The sequence below is a fragment of the Phyllobates terribilis genome, unplaced genomic scaffold (genome assembly GCF_046119375.1).
Source record: "Phyllobates terribilis strain yellow unplaced genomic scaffold, ASM4611937v1 Scaffold_5__5_contigs__length_657084704, whole genome shotgun sequence".
In the NCBI taxonomy this organism is placed as follows: Eukaryota; Metazoa; Chordata; class Amphibia; order Anura; family Dendrobatidae; genus Phyllobates; species Phyllobates terribilis.
Genome location: NW_027362765.1, coordinates 25,088,282 through 25,110,236, shown reverse-complemented (window position 1 = coordinate 25,110,236; position 21,955 = coordinate 25,088,282). Strand labels below are relative to the sequence as shown.

The following is a 21,955-nucleotide window of genomic DNA, read 5'->3' as shown; positions in this document are numbered from 1 at the left end:
AAACATGCAGGGATTGCCTGACATGCACAGTAATGCCATAGTCATGTTGGCTTCTTGCATTACAGTAGTAAGCCGCTCACATCACGTCTTATATAAGATCCGGTGACGCGATGCTTGGCACACTCTCCTCTGGAAGCAGTTCAGGGTGAGTTGATCTAGGGCCTCCTTCGCACGTCAGTGTGTCCGGTTCGTGTGGTGACTGTTTTCATACGTACCTAGTACCTGAGACACTTACACACATAGACCCATTAAAATCTATAGGGCTGCGTATATGTTCTTGTGTTGACATGGACCGTGCATCCGTGTGACCCACACGTGGACATGTTTGTTTTTTTCCGGATGCCCGGCTGTCAATATGTCCCCCACACATACACACGGATGACAAAGTGTATCATCCGTGTGCCCGTCCGTCTGACACGTACTGAAATAGAATGCAGAATAGAAATCACAGATGGTTAGGTGTTAGATGTGGAAAGGTAGAGATTGATAGATAGCAAAATAGATCTTTGTGAAATATATATTTAGTGCCATGAGTATTTCTCTGTACTTGTATTACGCTAGTAAATAAATAATTGAATAAATGACGTGGTGCCCCCCCCTATTTTTGACCAGCACAGGTAAAGTAGGCAGCTCTGGGCTTATATTATCAGGTTGAGAAGGTCCATGAATATTGGGCCCTTCACAGCCTAAAAATACAAGCCCGCAGCCACCCCAGATTTGCTGCATGCCGCTAGATGCGCCAATTCTGGCGCTTTGCCCAACTCTGCCGGATTGCCCTGGTGCGGTCGCAATCGGGGTAATAGTTGTTGGGTTTGATGACAGCTGTGATTTGTCAAAAATCACATCTGGCATCAAACCCTGGGGTTAGTAATGGAGAGGTGTCTATCAGACACCCCTATTAGTAATAATTAAAAATGAAAACACAGAAAAAAAACACTTATATAAAGTCTCCCCCACACTATCCCTCGTTCACCAATTTATTAAAAAAAATGTTGCCACGAAGTTCCGCTGTAGTCCACGTTCCTCGCATCTGGCTCCGGCGTCTGTGAATAGCAGTAAAGTGACCGCTATTCAAGTATTTGGCACCTAATGAGTTAACTTGTTATTTGGTGTTATTAGATAGAGTTCACTGGGGGCTTGTACTTCTTCCTCCTGTATGAGTGCCCCAATTATAAGCAGACTGCAACATAGCAGAAAGAGAACAGGACCCCACCATGGCTTAGGCTTCTCAGTGTGTGAGATGTAATGATTCACCTCTGATCTCCTGGTCTAACCCCCTGCATAATTAGAAAGTTTTGGGCAAAGAGTACAGATAACTCACACCTTTCAGTTAAAGGGAATCTGTCAGATGGTTTTTGCTTTGTAAGACAGCAGGAGATAGAGGCTGAAATACAGAATTCAATCAAGGATGTGTTACTTGTCAAAATGCGTGCTGTTGTTTACTACCTGTAACGGATTAATAACTATGAGATTAACATTGCTGGACTAATCATTGCTGGACTACATTAGTCCAGCAACGCCCCCTCCCCCTGTGATAAGCACCTCACTGCCTATGGACCTTGTACATGGAGAGCCAGGTATGGGTGAGGGCAGCTTTCTCAGCTTTGCTTCATTCTAAATCTAAAAGCTCTGATTGTGTCAGAACGGCTGCACCCAGTAAACTAAGAGATATAAAGTTGGATTCAGCTTCTCTTTGCCTACATCAGGCTCCTCTCAGATAAGTCAGATGGGTGGGATGGCTTTTACGTTTTCTTGATCAAAATTATCATACCTGGGCTGAAGATCACAATGTCGTCTAGGTAAGCGGCGGGGTACTTCCTGTGCGAGGCTAGGATCCGGTCCATGGTCCTCTGGAAGGTACCTGGGGCACCATGCAAACCGAACGGCATCCGGGTATACGGAAAACATCCGTCGGGTGTAGAAAAGGCAGTCTTCTCCTTGGCACTTGGAGACAAGAGGATTTGCCAGTACCCTTTTGTTAGGTCCAGGGTGGTGATGTACCTGGCTGGCCCTAGCCTTTCAATAAGTTTGTCTACCCAGGGCATCGGGTATGCGTCAAGTTCCGACACTTCATTTAGCTTTCTGTAGTCAATCCAGAACCGCCATTCTCCGTCTGGCTGTGGCACAAGAACAATGGGGCTGGACCAACCGCTCCTTGATTTCTCGATGACGCCCAGGTTCAAAATTCTCCACACCTCATTGGAGATCACCTCGCTGCCGGCTTTGGGGATTCGATACAGCCTCTGGTTCACCCGTACATGCGGTTCCGTCCGGATCTCATGTTTCACAACCTGCGTACATCCGGGCAACTCTGAGAACAGGTCTCGGTTTCTCTGCAGCAGTTCTCGGCACTGCTGTTTTTGGGCCGGTGATTGTGTCTCTGCCACTTTAACATCTTCGAAACTGGCTTCAGGATTGGCCCCCAGACACGTAGCTTTCACCGGTTCCCTGTCTAGCCACGGCTTAAGCAAGTTGATGTAGTAGATCTGGTATGGCTTTCATTTTCCTGGCTGGTGGACCTTATAATTGACTTCACTCAACTTCTCGACCACCTCGTACGGCCCTTGCCTCTTGGCCAGAAATTTACTTTCGACCGTGGGTACCAGTACCAATACCCGGTCTCCAGGGCTGAACTGTCTCAGCCTTGCGGCCCGATTGTAGACCCTCGCCTGGGCCTCTTGTGCCTGTAGAAGGCTCTCCTTCACAATTGGCATCACCCTCGTGATCCGGTCCTGCATTTGGGCCACATGCTTGATGACACTCCGGTGGGGTGTAACCTCTGCTTCCCAGGTCTCCTTCGCTATGTCCAGAAGCCCCCGAGGGTGCCGTCCATATAGCAGCTCAAATGGTGAGAACCCCGTAGAGCTCTGGAGAACTTCCCTAATGGAGAATAGCAGGTATGGCAATAGGCAATCTCAGTCTCGCCCATCCTTCTCCAGCATAGACTTCAAGGTCTTATTGAATCTTTCCACCAGGCCGTCCTTCTGGGATGGTATACAGACGTCCGTAGTTGTGTAATCTGCAGAGCCTTACACAATTCCCTCATCCCCTTAGAGATGAAAGGAGTTCCCTGGTCTGTCAGGATCTCCTTCGGCAAGCCTGTCCGGGAGAAAATATGCTCAAGCTCTCTGGCTATACTCCTGGCCGAGGAGTTTCTCAATGGTACCGCCTCCGGATACCGAGTTGCATAGTTCATCACTATCAGGATGTATTGTGACCCCTGGCAGACTTGACCAGGGGCCCGACAAGGTCCATGGCAATCCGGTTAAATGAGACTTCTATAATAGGCACGGGTACTAGGGGGCTGCAGAAGTGGGATACGGGAACAGTTAGCTGACAGGTGGGGCTGGATCGGCAGTAATTAACAATCTCCCTGTGACACCCAGGCCAGTAGAACCTCTGCAAGACCCGCTCGTGTTTTTTCTACTCCCAGGTGACCACCCAAGATGTGAGAATGGGCCAGGTGTAAAACCCTACAATTCCCCCCAGAAATCACCAACTCAGGAATCTCAGCTTCCTGAGTCACCGTCTCATCCTCATCACTGGCAAGGAAACACATGGGGAATTCATCCGCCTCAGACTGCGTTGGGGATTCAGTATGGTGGGACCAGCTCTTTCCTGAGTCACGTGGTACACCTGCTTTCTGTTATTAGTCCCAGAACAGGCTAAAGTCCCGTCCTATTATCACTGGGTGTAACAGGTGCTTCACTACCTCCACCTCATGGGACTCCGCGCCGCAATCAGTTTTTATAGTCACTCTGGCAACAGGGTAGTCTTTGACATCCATGAATATAGCGGACACCCACGTTTTCCCAGGGATTAACTGGTGGGGGAGTGTGGCCCTTATCAGAGTCCCCAAACTCCCCGAGTCCAAGAGTCCCATCACCAGTATCCCATTGATTGTTACGGGACATGCCTGTGGCCCTCCACAGTCCACACTGCAGGCTGGATGAACAATGAACAGCGCCTCCCCAAGCTGCAGTCCATCTGTTCAGAGATCAGAGGGCAGCTACATGGCCGGGTCCGTGACACCTCCAACCAATGATCTCTCCCACAGGGACCTTGGGCACCACCTCCCCCGCCCCTTTGGAGCTTGGATGCCTCGCCCTTTTTGAGATTTGGACTCCTTATGGGTACCCCAGTATGAGGATGCAACAACGCCCGTCTTCCTCAGGGCCTTCTCAACTACCTAGTACCTTTCTACTAGGCCCACTAGGTCATCTGCATTTCAGGGGTCCGGTCTGGAGAGGGAGTCGATAAATCTGTCCATTGTGACCCGTTCCACCATCTCGGCTGCAGTGGAGGACTCCGGCTGCAACCACTTCTGTACCAGATGCAGCAGGTCGAACATTTGGGAGCGAGGGGGTTTATCACGGCAATACGCCCAGTGGTGGACCCTTTGAGCTCTGACAGACACAGGTCACCCTGGAGCATGCAAGTATCTCAGTTTTTAATTGGGATATTCCTGGGCATCCTGTAAGGCCAGGTCTTAATAAGCCTTTTGGGCCTCACCAGTCAGATAGGGGGCCAGCACCTCTGCCCACTGCTCCGGCGGCAGCTTCTCCCACTCTGATACCCTTTCAAAAACAGTCAAAAAAGCTTCCACATCATCTCCCGGGGTCAATTTTGCATCGCTCATCTTACCGCTTTCCGGACAGATGTGTTGTCATCACCTTTACTTGGGGGAGGGGCTTCCGGCCATCCACGAATCGCCTCTGCAAGCAACTCAGTCTGTTGTTGCTGTTGATGGTACTGGTCCTGTTGCTGCTGCAGGTGCTGCTGCTGTTGGATCTGTTGCATCAACAACTTACTCATTTCCTGATGTGCCAGTTGTGGCTGCTGTTGAGCCATCTGTTGCTGCTGCTGGGCCTTCACAAGGTGTTTAAGCAGGTCCTCAATGCTGTCTGATTCCGCCTCCTGGCTCACTGCCGCTTTCACTCAGGACATGCAGTTTCTCCTATAGCAGTCACACGTGTTCGCTGGGAACGCTGGCCGCATTCTCCACCACCTGTGGTAGATCCGCTCACTCGGCTGCACATGGAGGTAAATGCAGAACACTGTCTCTATAAATTTTCAGTTGGTTTATTCAGTAGCATAAACCAATGCAACGTTTATGAAAATAAACATAGCCCATCTGGCAGAAAGACAAAACAAAAATAAGAAAATGTCCAGCAAAGTCCTTGCTCCGGCCGGGGTCCGGCCACTCAGGACACAATTCATCTCTGCACAATAACACAAGCTCCTCTCCCTGGAGCTGGCCTCCAGGTACCGAACACCTCCTGAGTCCACAGGCTGGCTCTTTATAGCCCCCAAGCAACACCCTGGAAAGGAGATAGGGTGGATAATAATAATCTTTTTATTTATATAGCGCCAACATACTCCGCAGCGCTTTACAATTCAGACAATTTTATAGACATTATTGGCACTGTCCCCAATGGGGCTCACAATCTATATTCCCTATCAGTATGTCTTTGGAGTGTGGGAGGAAAGTGGAGAACCCGGAGGAAACCCACGCAAACACTGGGAGAACATACAAACTCCTTGCAGATGTTGTCCTTTGTGGGATTTGAAACCAAGACCCCAGCGCTGCAAGGCTGCTGTGCTAACCACTGAGCCACCTTGCTGCTCCGTCCCAGCACTTAGTCATCCACCTGTAAAGCATGCCCTTGTAACTCCTGGCTATTAACCCTCTCTGCACTTAATGTGCAGGAGAAAACTTCCACGTTTTCACATCACTGAATCTAAAAGTCTCAGTGACACATATCTACCCTCCAGTATTCTGCCAGTGACTCTGTCACACTATTTATTTACTGTAGGCAGGGGTGGATTAAGAGTAGCAAGGGCCCCGGGCAGTTTAGAAGCGCGCCCCCCCCCCCACACACCTGATGTATCACGTGACATGTCACATGATCCCTTGTGATAGATCATGTGATAGTTCACATGAAATTAATTTGGCACAATATTAATTATAATATTTTTTTTTACATTAATTGTATGACTTAATATTGAGCACAATTAAGTATGCTGGCATCCCCTATATACAGTATGAGACCCTACACACAATATGAGCTGCCACTATCCTCCCATACACAGCAGGAGGCCGCACGTAGCCAGCTATACACAGCAGGAGGCCGTACGTAGCCATCTAAACAGCAGGAGGCCGCACTTAGCCATCTATACACTGCGGAAGGCCGCACGTAGCCATCTATACACAGCGGAAGGCCGCACGGTGCCATCTATACACAGCGGGAGGCCGCACGACGCAATCTATACACAGCAGGGGGCCACATGTAGCCATCTATACACAGCGGGAGGCCGCACGTAGCCATCTATACACAGCGGGAAGCCGCATGTAGCCATCTATACACAGCGGGAGGCTGCACAGCGCCATCTATACACAGCAGGAGGCCGCACGGCGCCATCTATACACAGCGGGAGGCCGCACGGTGCCATCTATACACAGCGGGAGGCCGCATGGCGCCACCCCAGAGACAGCGGAAGGCCGCATGGCGCCCCCCCAGAGACAGCGGGAGGCCGCATGGCGCCCCCCCAGTGACAGCAGGAGGCCGCACGCAGTCACGCACACACACACAAACATATACAGACATATACAGTCATATGAAAAAGTTTGGGCACCCCTATTAATCTTAAGCTTAATGTTTTATAAAAATTGGTGTTTTTGCAACAGCTATTTCAGTTTGATATATGTAATAACTGTTGGACACAGTAATGTTTCTGCCTTGAAATGAGGTTTATTGTACTAACAGAAAATGTGCAATCTGCATTCAAACAAAATTTGAAAGGTGCATAAGTATGGGCACCCTTATCATTTTCTTGTTTTAAATACTCCTACCTACTTTTTACTGACTTACTAAAGCACTTTTTTTGGTTTTGTAACCTCATGGAGCTTTGAACTTTATAGCCAGGTGTATGCAATCATGAGAAAAGCTACTTAAAGTGGCCACTTGCAAGTTGTTCTCCTGTTTGAATCTCCTCTGAAGAGTGGCATCATGTGCTCCTCAAAACAACTGTCAAATGATCTGAAAACAAAGATTATTCAACATAGTTGTTCAGGGGAAGCATACAAAAAGCTGTCTCAGAGATTTAACCTGTCAGTTTCCACTGTGAGGAACATAGTAAGGAAATGGAAGAACACAGGGACAGTTCTTGTTAAGGCCAGAAGTGGCAGGCCAAGAAAAACATCAGAAAGGCAGAGAAGAAGAATGGTGAGATCAGTCAAGGACAATCCTCAGACCACCTCCAGAGAGCTGCAGCATCAACTTGCTGCAGATGGTGTCACTGTGCATCGGTCAACTATACAAGGCACTTTGCACAAGGAGAAGCTGTATGGGAGAGTGATGCGAAAGAAGCCGTTTCTGCAAGCACGCCACAAACAGAGTTGGCTGAGGTATGCAAAAGCACATTTGGAGAAGCCAATTTCTTTTTGGAAGAAGGTCCTGTGGACTGATGAAATCAAGATTGAGTTATTTGGTCATACAAAAAGGCGTTATGCATGGTGGCAAAAAAACACAGCATTCCAAGAAAAACACTTGCTACCCACAGTAAAATTTGGTGGAGGTTCCATCATGCTTTGGGGCTGTGTGGTCAATGCTGGCACTGGGAATCTTGTTAAAGTTGAGGGACGCATGGATTCCACTCAGTATCAGCAGATTCTTGACAATAGTGTTCAAGAATCAGTGATAAATATGAAGTTACAAAGTGGATGGATCTTTCAGCAAGACAATGATCCAAAACACCGCTCCAAATCTACTCAGGCATTCATGCAGAGGAACAACTACAATGTTCTGGAATGGCCATCCCAGTCCCCAGACCTGAATATCATTGAACATCTGTGGGATCATTTGAAGAGGGCTGTCCATGCTCGGCGACCATCAAACTTAACTGAACTGGAATTGTTTTGTAAAGAGGAATGGTCAAAAATACCTTCATCCAGGATCCAGGAACTCATTAAAAGCTACAGGAAGCGACTAGAGGCTGTTATTTTTGCAAAAGGAGGATCTACTAACTATTAATGTCACTTTTCTGGTGAGGTGCCCATACTTATGCACCTGTCAAATTTTGTTTGAATGCAGATTGCACATTTTCTGTTAGTACAATGAACCTCATTTCAAGGCAGAAACATTAATGTATCCAACAGTTATTACATATATCAAACTGAAATAGCTGTTGCAAAAACACCAATTTTTATAGAACATTAAGCTTAAGATTAATAGGGGTGCCCAAACTTTTTCATATGACTGTACATACATACACGCATAAACACATTTGAAACACAAAAATACATATAAACAGACATCACACAATGACATCTGCACACACACACACACACACTCACTCACTCATCATCCCCCGGCTCCCTTCGTCCAGCTCCTCTCCGGTAGTAAGTAGCAGTGCAGTGCGCGCACTGCGTGACATCATGTTAGCAGACACGGCCGCGCACAGGGAAGTGTCTCCTAGCTGTGACGCAGCCGGGCCAGCACACAGGGAAGTTAACAGGTGCAGTGCTGGCCGAAGAAGCAGCGGCCGGTATGTGCCGCACATATTATAATGAGGGCAATCTGGCCATGGACCCCAAGGGCGGTAGCCCAGATTGCCCTCATTATAATCTGCCTATGACTGTAGGTTATTTTCTCATTTTGTTTTTATCTTCGATTTTGCTCTCAGATGAGGTAGGAAAAACCTGCTGACAGATTCCCTTTAAGGTCGATGTCATGGGAGGAGCAGCACAGCTGAGTTTAACTATCTCATATTTCAAACCCTTCCATCAGCTCTCATCCTGTCAGCTCTGCTGTACTGCCCCCCACCCATGTACGGAGATGGCACACACTTTTTTCTGTTGACCTCAGGCAGATAGCAGGGTTACAGAACACCTCAGACAGGTTGCAGAGTTACTGAAGACCTCAGACAGGTTGCAGAGTTACTGAAGACCTCAGACAGATAGCAGAGCTACTGGTGATTGTACGAAAACAGGAAGCTATGTGGAGATGCAGACAAGACTCCAGCATAACAAAAAGTCTATTACTATTGAAGCCGCACACAGCCAGGAAGACATCCTGGAAACGAGGCAGACAAACGGAAGAGGCCCTGAAAGTCTGGGGACAGGTATCAGACAGGACTCTGGAGAAACTAAAAAAGTGTGAATACCTTGGAAGCTAAAGAAAGCCAGGAAAACGTCCTGGAAATCGCAGGTAGGGTAATATTGGAAACTGCAGGCAAGTAGATAGCGATACTGGAGACTGCAGGCAGGTAGGTAACTGTACTGGATACCGCAGGCAGGTAGGTAGCGATACTGGAAACCACAGGGAAGTAAGTAATGTGCTCCACAGACAGGAAGCAAGGTTAGGCCGCTAACCCACTATCAGTAATTGGTCAGTATTTTTCCTGAGGAGTGGGAGCCACTGAGGAACAATCAGAGAAAAGGTATAATGGAAACAAGTGCACCAAATCTGCATTTATCACCTAGTCCTAGATTTGGCTCCCACTCCTGAGAAAAAATACTGACCAAATACTGATAATAGGGCCGTGGCCTAACTGGAAACCACAGGCAAGTAGGTTGCGATATTGGAAACCGCAGACAGGTAGGTAGCAAGGTTACTGGAAACCGCAGACATATAACTCAGGGATTGGAAGTCACAGACAAGCAGGAGACATCCTGATGAATGTGGATTGGAACTGTGCACAGCAAACTAAAAGAGTTACTACATTACTACAAGTACTAGAGCAATATCAAGAGACAGGTGTGAGTCTTGGGAGCCTTAAATAGGCCTAGGAAGTTCATTACATTGGAGCACGCCGGCCTACTTGCAAAGCCCAATGTGAAGAACAAGAAAATCAGACGGACGAGGGTATGTGTGTAACATAATCAAATAAATAAGATAGGAATTTGATTTATAAGAAATCTCTAATTGTGAAAACCCACAGTATGAGATGTCTCCTGATGAGTCACCTGGTATATCGGGTAATGAAAAACTGCCCCAAAGTATAATGTTGCCTCAACCATGCTTCACTGCCAGTAAGCTCCCTCATAGATGATTTTATCAATATCTTAAGGTCCGACACCCCTTTGATGCACAAAAGAGAATTAAAAAACGTGAGCTGCAGTCAGACATGATGCTGAACACAATAGCGAATTCAGGGAGAACTTCTGGAATGATTTCTGTGATCCAAATATTTGGGAAAATATCCTCTTGTTAGTAGGCGTAAATAGGAAAGGAACATTGGGCCCGTCTCTGACGACCAATGGATAAGCATCCTTGAAGGGGCCAGATTTATATCCCTAGCAGAAAGTTGCATTCTGTCACAACTATACCTTATTTATTTTGCCTCCACGAGACCAGCATAGATTCCAAATGTCCAAGGTGCTCAGCAAAACCTGCTGATCTTATGCACATGCTGAGGGACTGTTCACTTATACATACTTTTTGGAGTAAAATTATTACAATTGTAAATAAATCATAATCAGCAGGTTTGGTCGGAGACACCAAGGCTTGTTGGTTAGGGTACATAGAAGAACGGACTGGGCACACATGGTAAAATTGCAGAAGGATCTTTCTTATTCCTTGCATGTACACTATGAACATTTAGATGTTATCCAATCAAATGTTATGAAGCACCTGTTCATACAATGGTTTTCCTTGTTTTTATTGAAATATGCACATTCTAGATTCAGGCCGAAGGTAGCAAAATCATGAAGGAACATTTATGGAAACGAGAAAAGATACATATGTGAAACAAACTAGAATGTGTGTTGATCCAGGTATGGTGTGTCTATAGCTGCGCTGCTGATGGAAATCCCAGGACATCAGAAGATTTCTTAAAAGAATACATTTTATTTGTACAGGTTTTACAGTCAACGCATTTCAAAGTCGCTCAGGACAATTTTATCATCAAATAAGAGGAACTGCGATGGGGTCAAAGGTCTCACCGACCTATGCTAACCTTTTTATGGGCATTTTCGAGGAAATATTCATTTTTAAAGATATATATATAAAAAAAAAGCATAATTTTATATAAAAGATTTATTGATGACATCTTCATTATTTGGGAGAGCTCCATAATCACCTCTTTTGTAAACGATCTAAGCTCTAACCTCTAGGGTATTTCCTTCGCCCCTACTGTTCACCATGAGTCCATCAATTTTTTAGATCTGACTATTTTTATTCTATACAACCAGATTTGTACAAATTTCTTTTTAAAATAAAAAGTTTAGTCCAATAGCTACAGCCATTTTAATTGCAGTCATTATTCCAAGTGGTTGGCAAATATTCCACAAAATCAGTTCAAAAGGGTAAGGAAAAAATGCACTTTGGATTCCGACAATAATGATCAAGCCAATATTTTAAAACAAAGATTCCTTGAACAGGATGATCCTAAAGATCACATATCAAAAGACTGACCTTCACTTCCAAAACAAGAAATAGGTGTGTACAGGTGCTTACTAGGAGAAGGCATCTCCATATACAACTAACAAATAAAGTAGCACTCTGCAACGCTAAATCTGCTAACATGAAATATATGAAATTTGAATTGCATTACTGCACATGCACACTTTAGTCTCTAAGAGAGGATTCAGATTAGGTAAATCCTGGTAACATGAAAAGCCTTACCATGGCTACCGGGCACACATGAATTGGCCAATTTATGTGCTAAGAGTTCTCAGTTATTTCTATTTTCTAGAGCAGTAATGCTATTCAAATTTCATATATTTCATGTTCAAATACTCAGCATTACAGAGTGCTAATTTATTTGTTAGTATCCTAAAGACCTCATCCCACAAGCATATAATAACATTAAAAAGGAAAATCAAGGGCTGCTAATTAAGAAAAACACTGAAAAAATGAAAGAAACCAACTCTGATTATAACTTCATCAGCACCTAGAACAGTCATCATAAAAACATCCGCAAAATCATCCAGGATCAATGGCACATTTTGCTTAATTATCCCATACTGGGAAAATCGTTGCCCAGAAATCCAACTTTGACTTTCCCAAGTGCCCCATCTATTAAAAACATTGTAGTAGCCAGTAAAATAAAAAAAGAAATATCCGTTAAATGAGACCCAGCTTCCTAATAAAATTACTAAATGTGATCTGAAGAATTATTTATGTTGTAAAACCATTTGCCATGGTCTCTCCGAATTTATACTAGGAACCTACAGGTGAAATTTTCCCCATAAAAAGCTCTATGTCATGTTCCACTACTTTTGTCATATATGTGATTATATGCTTGTGCAATAAACTAAATGTAGGAAGAATGACTCAACCCCTTCACAAAAGACTCGATTCACAGAAATATATTTTAAAAGGCCTTCTTAAACATGGGCTATCACATCACTCTGCCATCAAAAACAATAAAAAATTCAGACATCTAAAAATATTCCCCATAGAACATATTCCTCCAAGTACCCAAAACTGCATTGAATAACTCAAATCAGAAAGACATTTTGGGGATTTACAAATTAAATACCCTCACTCCTATTGGATTAAATGAAATTACCGATGTGTTTTTATAAATGTTTTTACAATTAATATTTTGTTATGTACCCTTGTTTCCCTCCCTCATTTTTATCAAAACATTTTGCATCCACATTTTCCACCCGTGTCACACACCATGCCTTTTTCATCTTCTGATCTATTCATTGTCATTGGTTTATAAAGTAAATTATACCATAGATGCTCCCCTCAAATTTATACCCCTCAGAATTCTTCCGATCTGCCCACCTTATGGTTTTGTTGCTTTCCCTCTTTCTTGGAATGCTCCTTTCCTGTTCTCTCTGCCTAGCCATTTGGCTGATGTCCTGTGTGCCACATCATTCCATCTCACGCCTGCTTAAACCCACATCCTCTACCTCCTCCTTTTTCTACCCTGCATCACACTATTGTCAAGCCATCTAGCTTCTATGCTAGCAGCCTGCCCTTGAAATACCTCACAGTCTTTGTCCCGGAGCAGTGTTAGCAGCTGCGATCGTGCACCATCACCTCCTGTTCTCCACCCAGCATTTGTTTTCACATACACACACCTTTTAAGACCTTGTCAAATAAAAAACCCTTTTTGCTGTAATATTCCCAAAGATCACTAATATAAATAGTTTAACCCTTGCTTCAGTGCTAAACAATCACTCTGTCAAGTGGTGCACTGCTCGGTCTTACAATCTTCATGATTTCAGGAATCATCTGAATACCAGGTCAAACCTCATTGAGGTAAATAGACATGATAAAAGGTACTAAATAGAGAAGTATTTATATATTGTAAGATAGCTCTCGGACACATAGTTGACGGGAGGTATCTATCACAGAGATGGTTGTTGTCTGTGATGTAATCCTGGAATGTTGCTGTAGTGCACGTAAGCACTAAGAGGATTGTTTGGTGTATCCGGGACCAGGTTTTACGGGCAACCTGAGAGACGGGTCGGTCTGGTTTCCCACATACCTCACTTCTGGGTGTGGCTAAAATGGAGTTCTTTGTTTAACACATGGTCTGTGTATGGAGGGAGAAGGCCTCCTGTGTGTTGTTATCTCTAGACTGAGCCAGTATACGTAATGCTATCCAGCCTGTGTGCCCATAGGACAGGCTAACCAGAGATTTTGGCTAAAGGACTTTTCTTTGTTTTGCCTGCACTAAAGGCTGTTTGTTTTTCTTTTGCTTGTGGACGGTTTATGAGGTAATAAACCGACATGGACATTTAAACGGAAACACTTCCTGTTTGGCCTCCCGACGCACCCAAGTGAGTAGAAACCCCACAATATATATAAACAAATGTATTTTTATTTCACGATTCAAACACTTATTTTCTTCACTTTTAATTGTTCATGTTCACTTTTATTATAATGCTTCAAATGTGATCAATGTAATCATGTTCCACCTATACTTTCAACTGCATTTGTATCCAACGGCCGGACACATGACCTCTGAGAGATCATGTTCCCTGTTCGGCTGTTTTTTTTAATAAAAGACCGCTTATAAAACTGCTCAAGTGTGACATGACACACATAGGTTTTTGTCCTGAGCGACTTCGAAATACGTTGACTGTAAAACCTGTACAAATAAAAAGTATTCTTTTAAGAAATCTTCCGATGTCCTGGGATTTCCATCAGCAGTTCAGATATAGACACACCATACCTGGATCAACAAACTCTTTGGTCTCTCCGACCCGTGTCCTGCAGCAGCTGTTTCATGCGTAAAAATGTTGCATATGTGCAACTACATCAGGTGAGCAGAATACTCCCCTTTTCTTTTTCAATTGTTACCGGTTAAGACCCTATTTTGTGCTCTTTTGCTTCCCAGTATTTTCTTCTATAAACTAGAATGTCTGTCTCTGTTATACTTTGTCTTGTACCATTCGTCAATAATATATACAGTTTCTCCTTGTGTAAATTTTTTTGACCAACAACAAATTTGGATTTTCAAGTTAAACATTTCACAGTTGCTTGGTATGATAATGGCTTCTTTGTTGTGTGAGGTTTTTGATGTTCTTTATGATGCCATTTGTCAGCAAAACATTTCTCACATTCTTAACATGAATATGGCTTCTCCCCAGTGTGAGTTCTCCGATGTGTAATAAGATGTGATTTCTCTGCAAAACATTTCCCACATTCTAAACATGAAAATGGCTTCTCCCCTGTGTGAATTCTCTGATGGTTAACAAGATTTGATTTCTTTGCAAAACATTTCCCACATTCTGAACATGAAAATGGCTTCTTGTTTGTGTGGTTACTTTGGTGTGTAACAAGATTTGATGCACATGCAAAACATTTCCCACAATCTGAACATAAAAATGGCTTCTCCCCCGTGTGAGTTCTCTGATGTCTAACAAGATGTGTTTTATCTGCAAAATATTTCCCACATTCTGAACATGAATGTAGCTTCTCCCCCGTGTGAGTTCTCTGATGTCTAACAAGATGTGTTTTATCTGCAAAATATTTCTCACATTCTGAACATGAATGTAGCTTCTCCCCCGTGTGAAATCTCTGATGTCTAACAAGATGTGATTTATTTGCAAAACATTTCCCACATTCTGAACATGAAAATGGCTTCTCCCCTGTGTGAGTTTTCAGATGGTTAGCAAGATTTGATTTCTTTGCAAAACATTTCCCACATTCTGAACATGAAAATGGCTTGTCTCCTGTGTGAATTCTCTGATGGTTAGCAAGATTTGATTTCTTTGCAAAATATTTCTCACATTCTGTACATGAATGTAGCTTCGCCACAGTGTGAATTCTCTCATGTCTAACATTAGCCTCAGATTTAAAAATTGAAGATGTCAGTTGTCCCTCTGATCTCTTGGTACATCCATCTGCCAAAAATAAAGCTAATTATTGTTTTTGAATAAAATATCCTTATACAATTTTTTTTTTTCAAAGAAAGTGCCACTTACAGTGGGTACGGAAAGTATTCAGACCCCTTTAAATTTTTCACTCTTTGTTTCATTGCAGTTATTTGGTAAATTCTAAAAAGTTCATTTTTTTCCTCATTAAAGTACACTCTGCTCTCCATCTTGACTGAAAAAAATACAGAAATGTAAACATTTTTGCAAATTTATTAAAAAAGAAAAACTGAAATATCACATGGTCATAAGTATACAGACTCTTTGCTCATGATCGCGTAGAAGCACCCTTTTGAGCTAGTACAGCCATGAGTCTTCTTGGGAATGATGCAACAAGTTTTTCACAACTGGATTTGGGGATCCTCTGCCATTCATCCTTGCAGATCCTCTCCAGTTCCGTCAAGTTGGATGGTGAACGTTGGTGGACAGCCATTTTCAGGTCTCTCCAGAGATGGTCAATTGGGTTTAGGTCAGGGCTCTGGCTTGGCCAGTCAAGAATGGTCACAGAGTTGTTCTGAAGCCACACCTTTGTTATTTTAGCTGTCTGCTTAGGGTCATTGTCTTGTTGGAAGGTGAACCTTAGGCCAAGTCTGAGGTCCAGAGCACTATGGAAGAGGTTTTCATCCAGGATATCTCTGTACTTGGCCGCATTCATGTTTCCTTCAATTGCAACCAGTTGTCCTGTCCCTGCAGCTGAAAATCACCACCATAGCAAGATGCTGCCACCACCATGTTTCACTGTTGGGATTGTATTGGGCTGGTGATGAGCAGTGCCTGGTTTTCTCCACACATACTGCTTAGAATTATCACCATAAAGTTCTATCTTCGTCTCATCAGAATAAATGCCTGACTGGTGGAGGGCTGCAGTGATAGTTGACTTTGTGGAACTTTCTCCCATCTCCCTACTGCATCTCTGGAGCTCAGCCACAGTGATCTTAGGGTTCTTCTTTACCTCTCTCACCAAGGCTCTTCTCCCACGATTGCTCAGTTTGGCTGGACGGCCAGGTCTAGGAAGACTTCTGGTGGTCCCAAACTTCTTCCACTGTGCTCTTAGGAACATTGAGTAATGCAGAAATTCTTTTGTAATCTTGGCCATATCTGTGCCTTGCCACAATTCTATCTCTGAGCTCATTGGGCAGTTCCTTTGAGCTCATGATTCTCATTTGGTCTGACATGCACTGTGAGCTGTGAGGTCTTATATAGACAGGTGTGTGCCTTTCCAAATCAAGTGCTATCAGTTTAATTAAACACAGCTGGACTCCAATGAAGGAGTAGAACTATCTCAAGGGGATCACAAGGAAATGGACAGCATGTGACTTAAATATGTGTGTCTGAGCAAAGGGTCTGAATACTTATGACCATGTGATATTTCAGTTTTTCTTTTTTAATAAATGTGCAAAAAGTTCTACATTTCTGTTTTTTTCAGTCAAGATGGGGTGCAGAGTGTACTTTAATGAGAAAAAAAAATTAACTTTTTAGAATTTACCAAATGGCTGCAAAGAAATAAAGAGTGAAAAATTTAAAGGGGTCTGAATACTTTCCGTACCCACTGTATATAGCAAAATTCAATAATTTACTAAGACAAAAACAGTTCACAATAAAACAGCAAACCTCAGAGCACGAACCAGTAAAGCATGATATTTGACTTTGCCTCCCAACTATTGGAATAAGCTACCAAAAAATGTTCTGCAGGCCAAAATGATACCAATGATGATACCAATAAAACCTACTCTGTCCAGAAAAAAATAATCCCCCCACTTACATCCATTGTCAAAGTTAAAATAATGGATTTCCACAGAGCTAGTAGATGAAAAGAATGACAATGGCATCTGAATGGTTAACATCAATGATTGGAGCTCAGTTCTGGCAGCTTCTATTAGGACCAGGTGTCAAGTATGTAATATAGCCGCCATCCATCAAATGTGGAGAGAGAGCTCAGCTAATGAGCAAACTCCATACTTGCAGAGCCCAGCATGGATGTACTGTTAAATCAAATTGTGTGAGTGAGTTAAGCGCCAACATTTTCTGGCTTATCAGATGAGTTTATTGAAGACATTTAGGAGGACCTTTTTAACATAGTCTAAAGCTAAGATGTCTTAAATTTCGCTTCAGGTTTTCAACCTGAAGACACTAGAGACACTTAAAGACCATCAGGTAATTGAAGACTCGCCAAGGGAAGGCAGGTCAATCACACCATGGTAAAAACATATATACATAATGAACCTGTTGAACTAGAAGATGTAAAATAAACTAAAAAAGGTTACATCCCCAACAAGAACATATGTTTAGGGGAAGAACTACAACACTAAACCGGAGTTGTAATAATTTATGATGGACCATAAGAGTACTGGCCAATAAAATAGAGAAATTATTAGTTCTTCCAATTTCAGGAACGATTTTGCAGTAATTTGTATTTTCTGTGATTGAAACCATCATGGAGTTCATGATGTGGAGTCATGCCAAGAAACCAAGGATTCAAGCCATGCCAAAGCATCTCCAACAGCCGTTAATAAATGGATATTAGCAACATCAACCATGCACAGATTGGAGATATATCATTTCATATGTGTAACATTTTTTGTGTAGTTTATCGTAATCCTCTTCAAAGTGACTCTATTCTTCATTCAAAGAAACTGAGTCAGGATGAAGGGAAGTGAAAACTTGAAGATGAAGGGAAACTCTGCTGTTATTGTACAGAAAATCACTGCACATGCAATGGTGTCTCCGTCAGAAAAGCGAAGTTTGGCAGGAAAGAATGGACTGCTGTAGTGACCATATTGCACATTCAGCGGTACAGAAAAGAGAGAAGGTAGAGTAACTCAATAATATTCCTGTGGACGCTGCAAATAAGAGCTCTGCCACCCTATGGGATCGAGAGAGGGCTGAACAGTCTGGATTATGAATGACAGCTCAACCTCCAAATCTGAGGCAGAATTGTGAGTATTGTGAATGACAGCTCAGCCGTCATGTCTGGCTGGGTGTCATCCGTTCTTGGTGATTACGGGGCTATTTAGCACTCTGACAATGATCAGACCATTGGCAATTGTAGCTTTGCTCAAGTGGTGTGTTTTGTTTGTGCTCTGAGTTGTATTCTGATCTCTGTTGCCGACCGTGAATTTACCTTTGACCATCCGTTGGACTTACCCCTTTGTCTTGATCCGCCACCTTCCTGATACTCTGACCTCGGACTGTGACCTGACTACGCTTTTTTTTTTTTTTTTCTAAAACGAGCACTCTTGGTACGGACCCCTGACCTCTTGACTATCCGGTCTCATGGCTAGTCCATGAGTAGTGACTAGCATCACAATGCCAAGATTCTAGCAAGGCAACAATATCACTACCTTCTGCTTTCTCTTAGAGACCTATCATAACGATTATATTATTATGAAATTATTTTTTAAGTTGTCAGCAAATTCTATGTACGCTGCTACTTGACCCATCATAACGATAATATTAAATTATTTCCTAAGTTATCAGCACATTCGATGAACACTATTATTTGGCTTGCGGTTTAGGTATCTGGGCAGGTAAGGCTCAGCATCTTCTAAGTGCAGTCGATAGGGTGGATACACTGGGTTGTAAGCTCTGGCCAAAGCAGGTCAGACTTCAAGAAGGTCTTCCAATGCCCAAAGCAAAGGAGATAGTTTCGAGTGAAGAACCATGCAGTGTTATAGTGGCAGAATGATGACCACTAAATTTTAATATGGCAAGACTGCTCTGCAGATAAAGCAGCCAAAGACAGTAAGTCAGAAGAATCTGTGAATTATCTGCATTTATTGGTTACTACTCACCTGTGCAGTTATCTGTTGGAATCTCCTCTTTACACCGCTCATCACCCCTCACATATATCTCTGTAGTATTAATATGGGTCAGGTTTTCACCCTGAAACAAACAGTGTAAAAGTTACAGAAAGATGGAGAAGACACATCTATGATCAGCTCTAATCCTGCCATCTCCATCATTCTTATTACACAAGTATAAAACATATAATACTTGTGGATAAAACAAGACTGAGGTCAAGACCTTCACAGCGGTCTACACATCATAGGGGAGATCTCATGACACCTTCTCTCCAACTACCTGATGATCCTCAGCAACATTCGGATTTTCTTCTTTACAATTCTGTGGAAGAAGAGGACGGGGACATCTCTCTGGTTTTGTCGTCTTACTGGATAGAACTGGAGGAAACACATACAGGGACTGAATTCATTCTTTACATACAGATAATTATAGGCCGTGTGTATTTAGTGGTGTCTATTACCTGGTGATGTGAGGGGCTGGGGAACCTCCATTATGACGTCCTTGTACATATCTTTGTGTCCTTCTAAATACTCCCACTCCTCCATGGAGAAATAGACAGCGATATCCTGACATCGTATAGGAACCTGACACATACAATGATACCATCATCACCCGATCCCTTCATAGTGTTACTGTATAATGTCCCAGCAGTGTCACCTCTCCAGTCAGCAGCTCAATCATCTTGTAGGTGAGTCCTAGGATCTTCTGGTTATTGATGTCCTCATGAATCAGGGGGTGAGGTGGAGGCCCCATGATTGGGCTCAGGGGTCTTCTCCATCCCTCAGACACAGGGTCCTGACAGTGCTCACTAGAGGTCTTCTTCACTACTGTGTAATCCTGGTTATGGAGAGACACATGAATAAATCTCACTACAGACATTTCCAGAGTCCTCACCTCTCCAGTTCTGTCCATCTGTTTTCCCATAGATAAGAATGATGTAATGTGACGTCATCAGAACCTCTCACCTCTCCAGTAAGCCGGAAGAGGATCTCTAGGGTGAGGTGTAATATCCTCTCCACCATATTGTCCCAGTCTGTAACCATCCTCAAGAGGTTAATTAGGAAACTTCACTTAGATGTTCTCTGAGAGGATCTGATATTGTAGGGACCTGAATGGGAAGAATACGAGGGTTCACTATGTGCGGGGTGGATTTTGGTACTGTGGGAAGATTATATGGTGTGTGGAGGCATCATACATAATGCATGGAGGGCATGAAGAGGGCATCAAACTGTATGAGGCCATGAAAGAGTTAGCGTACTATATAAGCAAATATGTGTTTTCATGTTTGCTATCTTAATAGTTGGGTCTTATGTATCTATCAAAGGAAAAGGAACAATGATTTAAATGAATGAAAATGACTGTTAGAAAGTGGCAATAGAAAATCAAGGTCTCAGTAATGAAGGGGTTAATGCCCCCTGCGCCCAGTACTGGGGTCTCTCCACATACCTCCACCTGCAGAGCCACCACCACATATATGGCTGTTCTGTGCACACAGGACCTGTGATGAGGTCACAGGAGGGGAGGAGTCAGGGGTCACATGATCAGGGGCCTCAGTGGATGCAGGACTCTGCTGTGCTGGTTGTCATGGTGCTGGATGAGGGGAAGGTTATGTGTGGGGTCAGGAGGGGTTTACAGTGTGGATGTAGCAGAGCCGTGTGTGTACGAGGTGTACGGAGCAGAGCCGTGTGTGTACGAGGCGTACGGAGCAGAGCCGTGTGTGTACGAGGCGTACGGAGCGGAGCCGCGCGTGTACGAGGCGTACGGAGCGGAGCCGCGCGTGTACGAGGCGTACGGAGCGGAGCCGCGCGTGTACGAGGCGTACGGAGCGGAGCCGCGCGTGTACGAGGCGTACGGAGCGGAGCCGCGCGTGTCCGAGGCTTACGGAGCGGAGCCGCGCGTGTACGAAGTGTACGGAGCGGAACCGCGCGTGTACGAGGCGTACGGAGCGGAGCCGCGCGTGTACGAGGCGTGCGGAGCCGCGCGTGTACGAGGCGTACGGAGCGGAGCCGCGCGTGTCCGAGGCTTACGGAGCGGAGCCGCGCGTGTACGAGGTGTACGGAGCGGAACCGCGCGTGTACGAGGCGTACGGAGCGGAGCCGCGCGTGTACGAGGCGTACGGAGCGGAGCCGCGCGTGTACGAGGCTTACGGAGCGGAGCCGCGCGTGTCCGAGGCTTACGGAGCGGAGCCGCGCGTGTACGAGGTGTACGGAGCGGAACCGCGCGTGTACGAGGTGTACGGAGCGGAGCCGCGCGTGTACGAGGTGTACGGAGCAGAGCCGCGCGTGTACGAGGTGTACGGAGCAGAGCAGTGTGTATGAGGTGTACGGAGCAGAGCCGTGTGTGTACGAGGCGTACGGAGCAGAGCCGTGTGTGTATGAGGTGTACGGAGCGGAGTCACGCGTGTACGAGGTGTACGGAGCAGAGAGGTGTGTATGAGGTGTACGGAGCAGAGCCGTGTGTGTACGAGGTGTACGGAGCAGAGCCGCGCGTGTACGAGGTGTACGGAGCGGAGCCGTGTGTGTATGAGGTGAGCGGAGTCGCGTGTGTACGAGGTGTACGGAGCGGAGCAGAGCCGCGCGTGTACGAGGTGTACAGAGCGGAGCCGTGTGTGTACGGAGCGGAGTCGCGTGTGTACGGAGCGGAGCCGTGTGTGTACGGAACGGAGCAGAGCCGCGTGCGTACGAAGTGTACGGAGCGGAGCCGCGCGTGTACGAGGCGTACGGAGCGGAGCCGCGCGTGTACGAGGTGTACGGAGCGGAGCCGCGCGTGTACGAGGTGTACGGAGCGGAGTCACGCGTGTACGAGGTGTAC

The 21,955-nt window shown here is 44.7% G+C and overlaps 1 protein-coding gene across 1 annotated transcript in view; it reads right to left on the bottom strand.

Annotated features, from left to right (window-relative positions):
* The window catches only part of LOC141271396 (uncharacterized), a 94,840-nt gene that overhangs the window by 22,244 nt on the left and 50,641 nt on the right, over positions 1-21,955 (bottom strand). Inside the window, exons 12-19 of the mRNA XM_073681485.1 lie at positions 20,110-20,177; positions 19,802-19,981; positions 19,605-19,728; positions 19,424-19,521; positions 19,135-19,225; positions 14,538-15,313; positions 4,645-4,869; positions 2,037-2,291 (exon numbers count right to left, since the gene is read on the bottom strand). Of these exons, the coding sequence (XP_073537586.1) occupies positions 2,037-2,291; positions 4,645-4,869; positions 14,538-15,313; positions 19,135-19,225; positions 19,424-19,521; positions 19,605-19,728; positions 19,802-19,981; positions 20,110-20,177 (1,817 nt within the window). The remainder of the gene's footprint in view (positions 1-2,036; positions 2,292-4,644; positions 4,870-14,537; positions 15,314-19,134; positions 19,226-19,423; positions 19,522-19,604; positions 19,729-19,801; positions 19,982-20,109; positions 20,178-21,955) is intronic.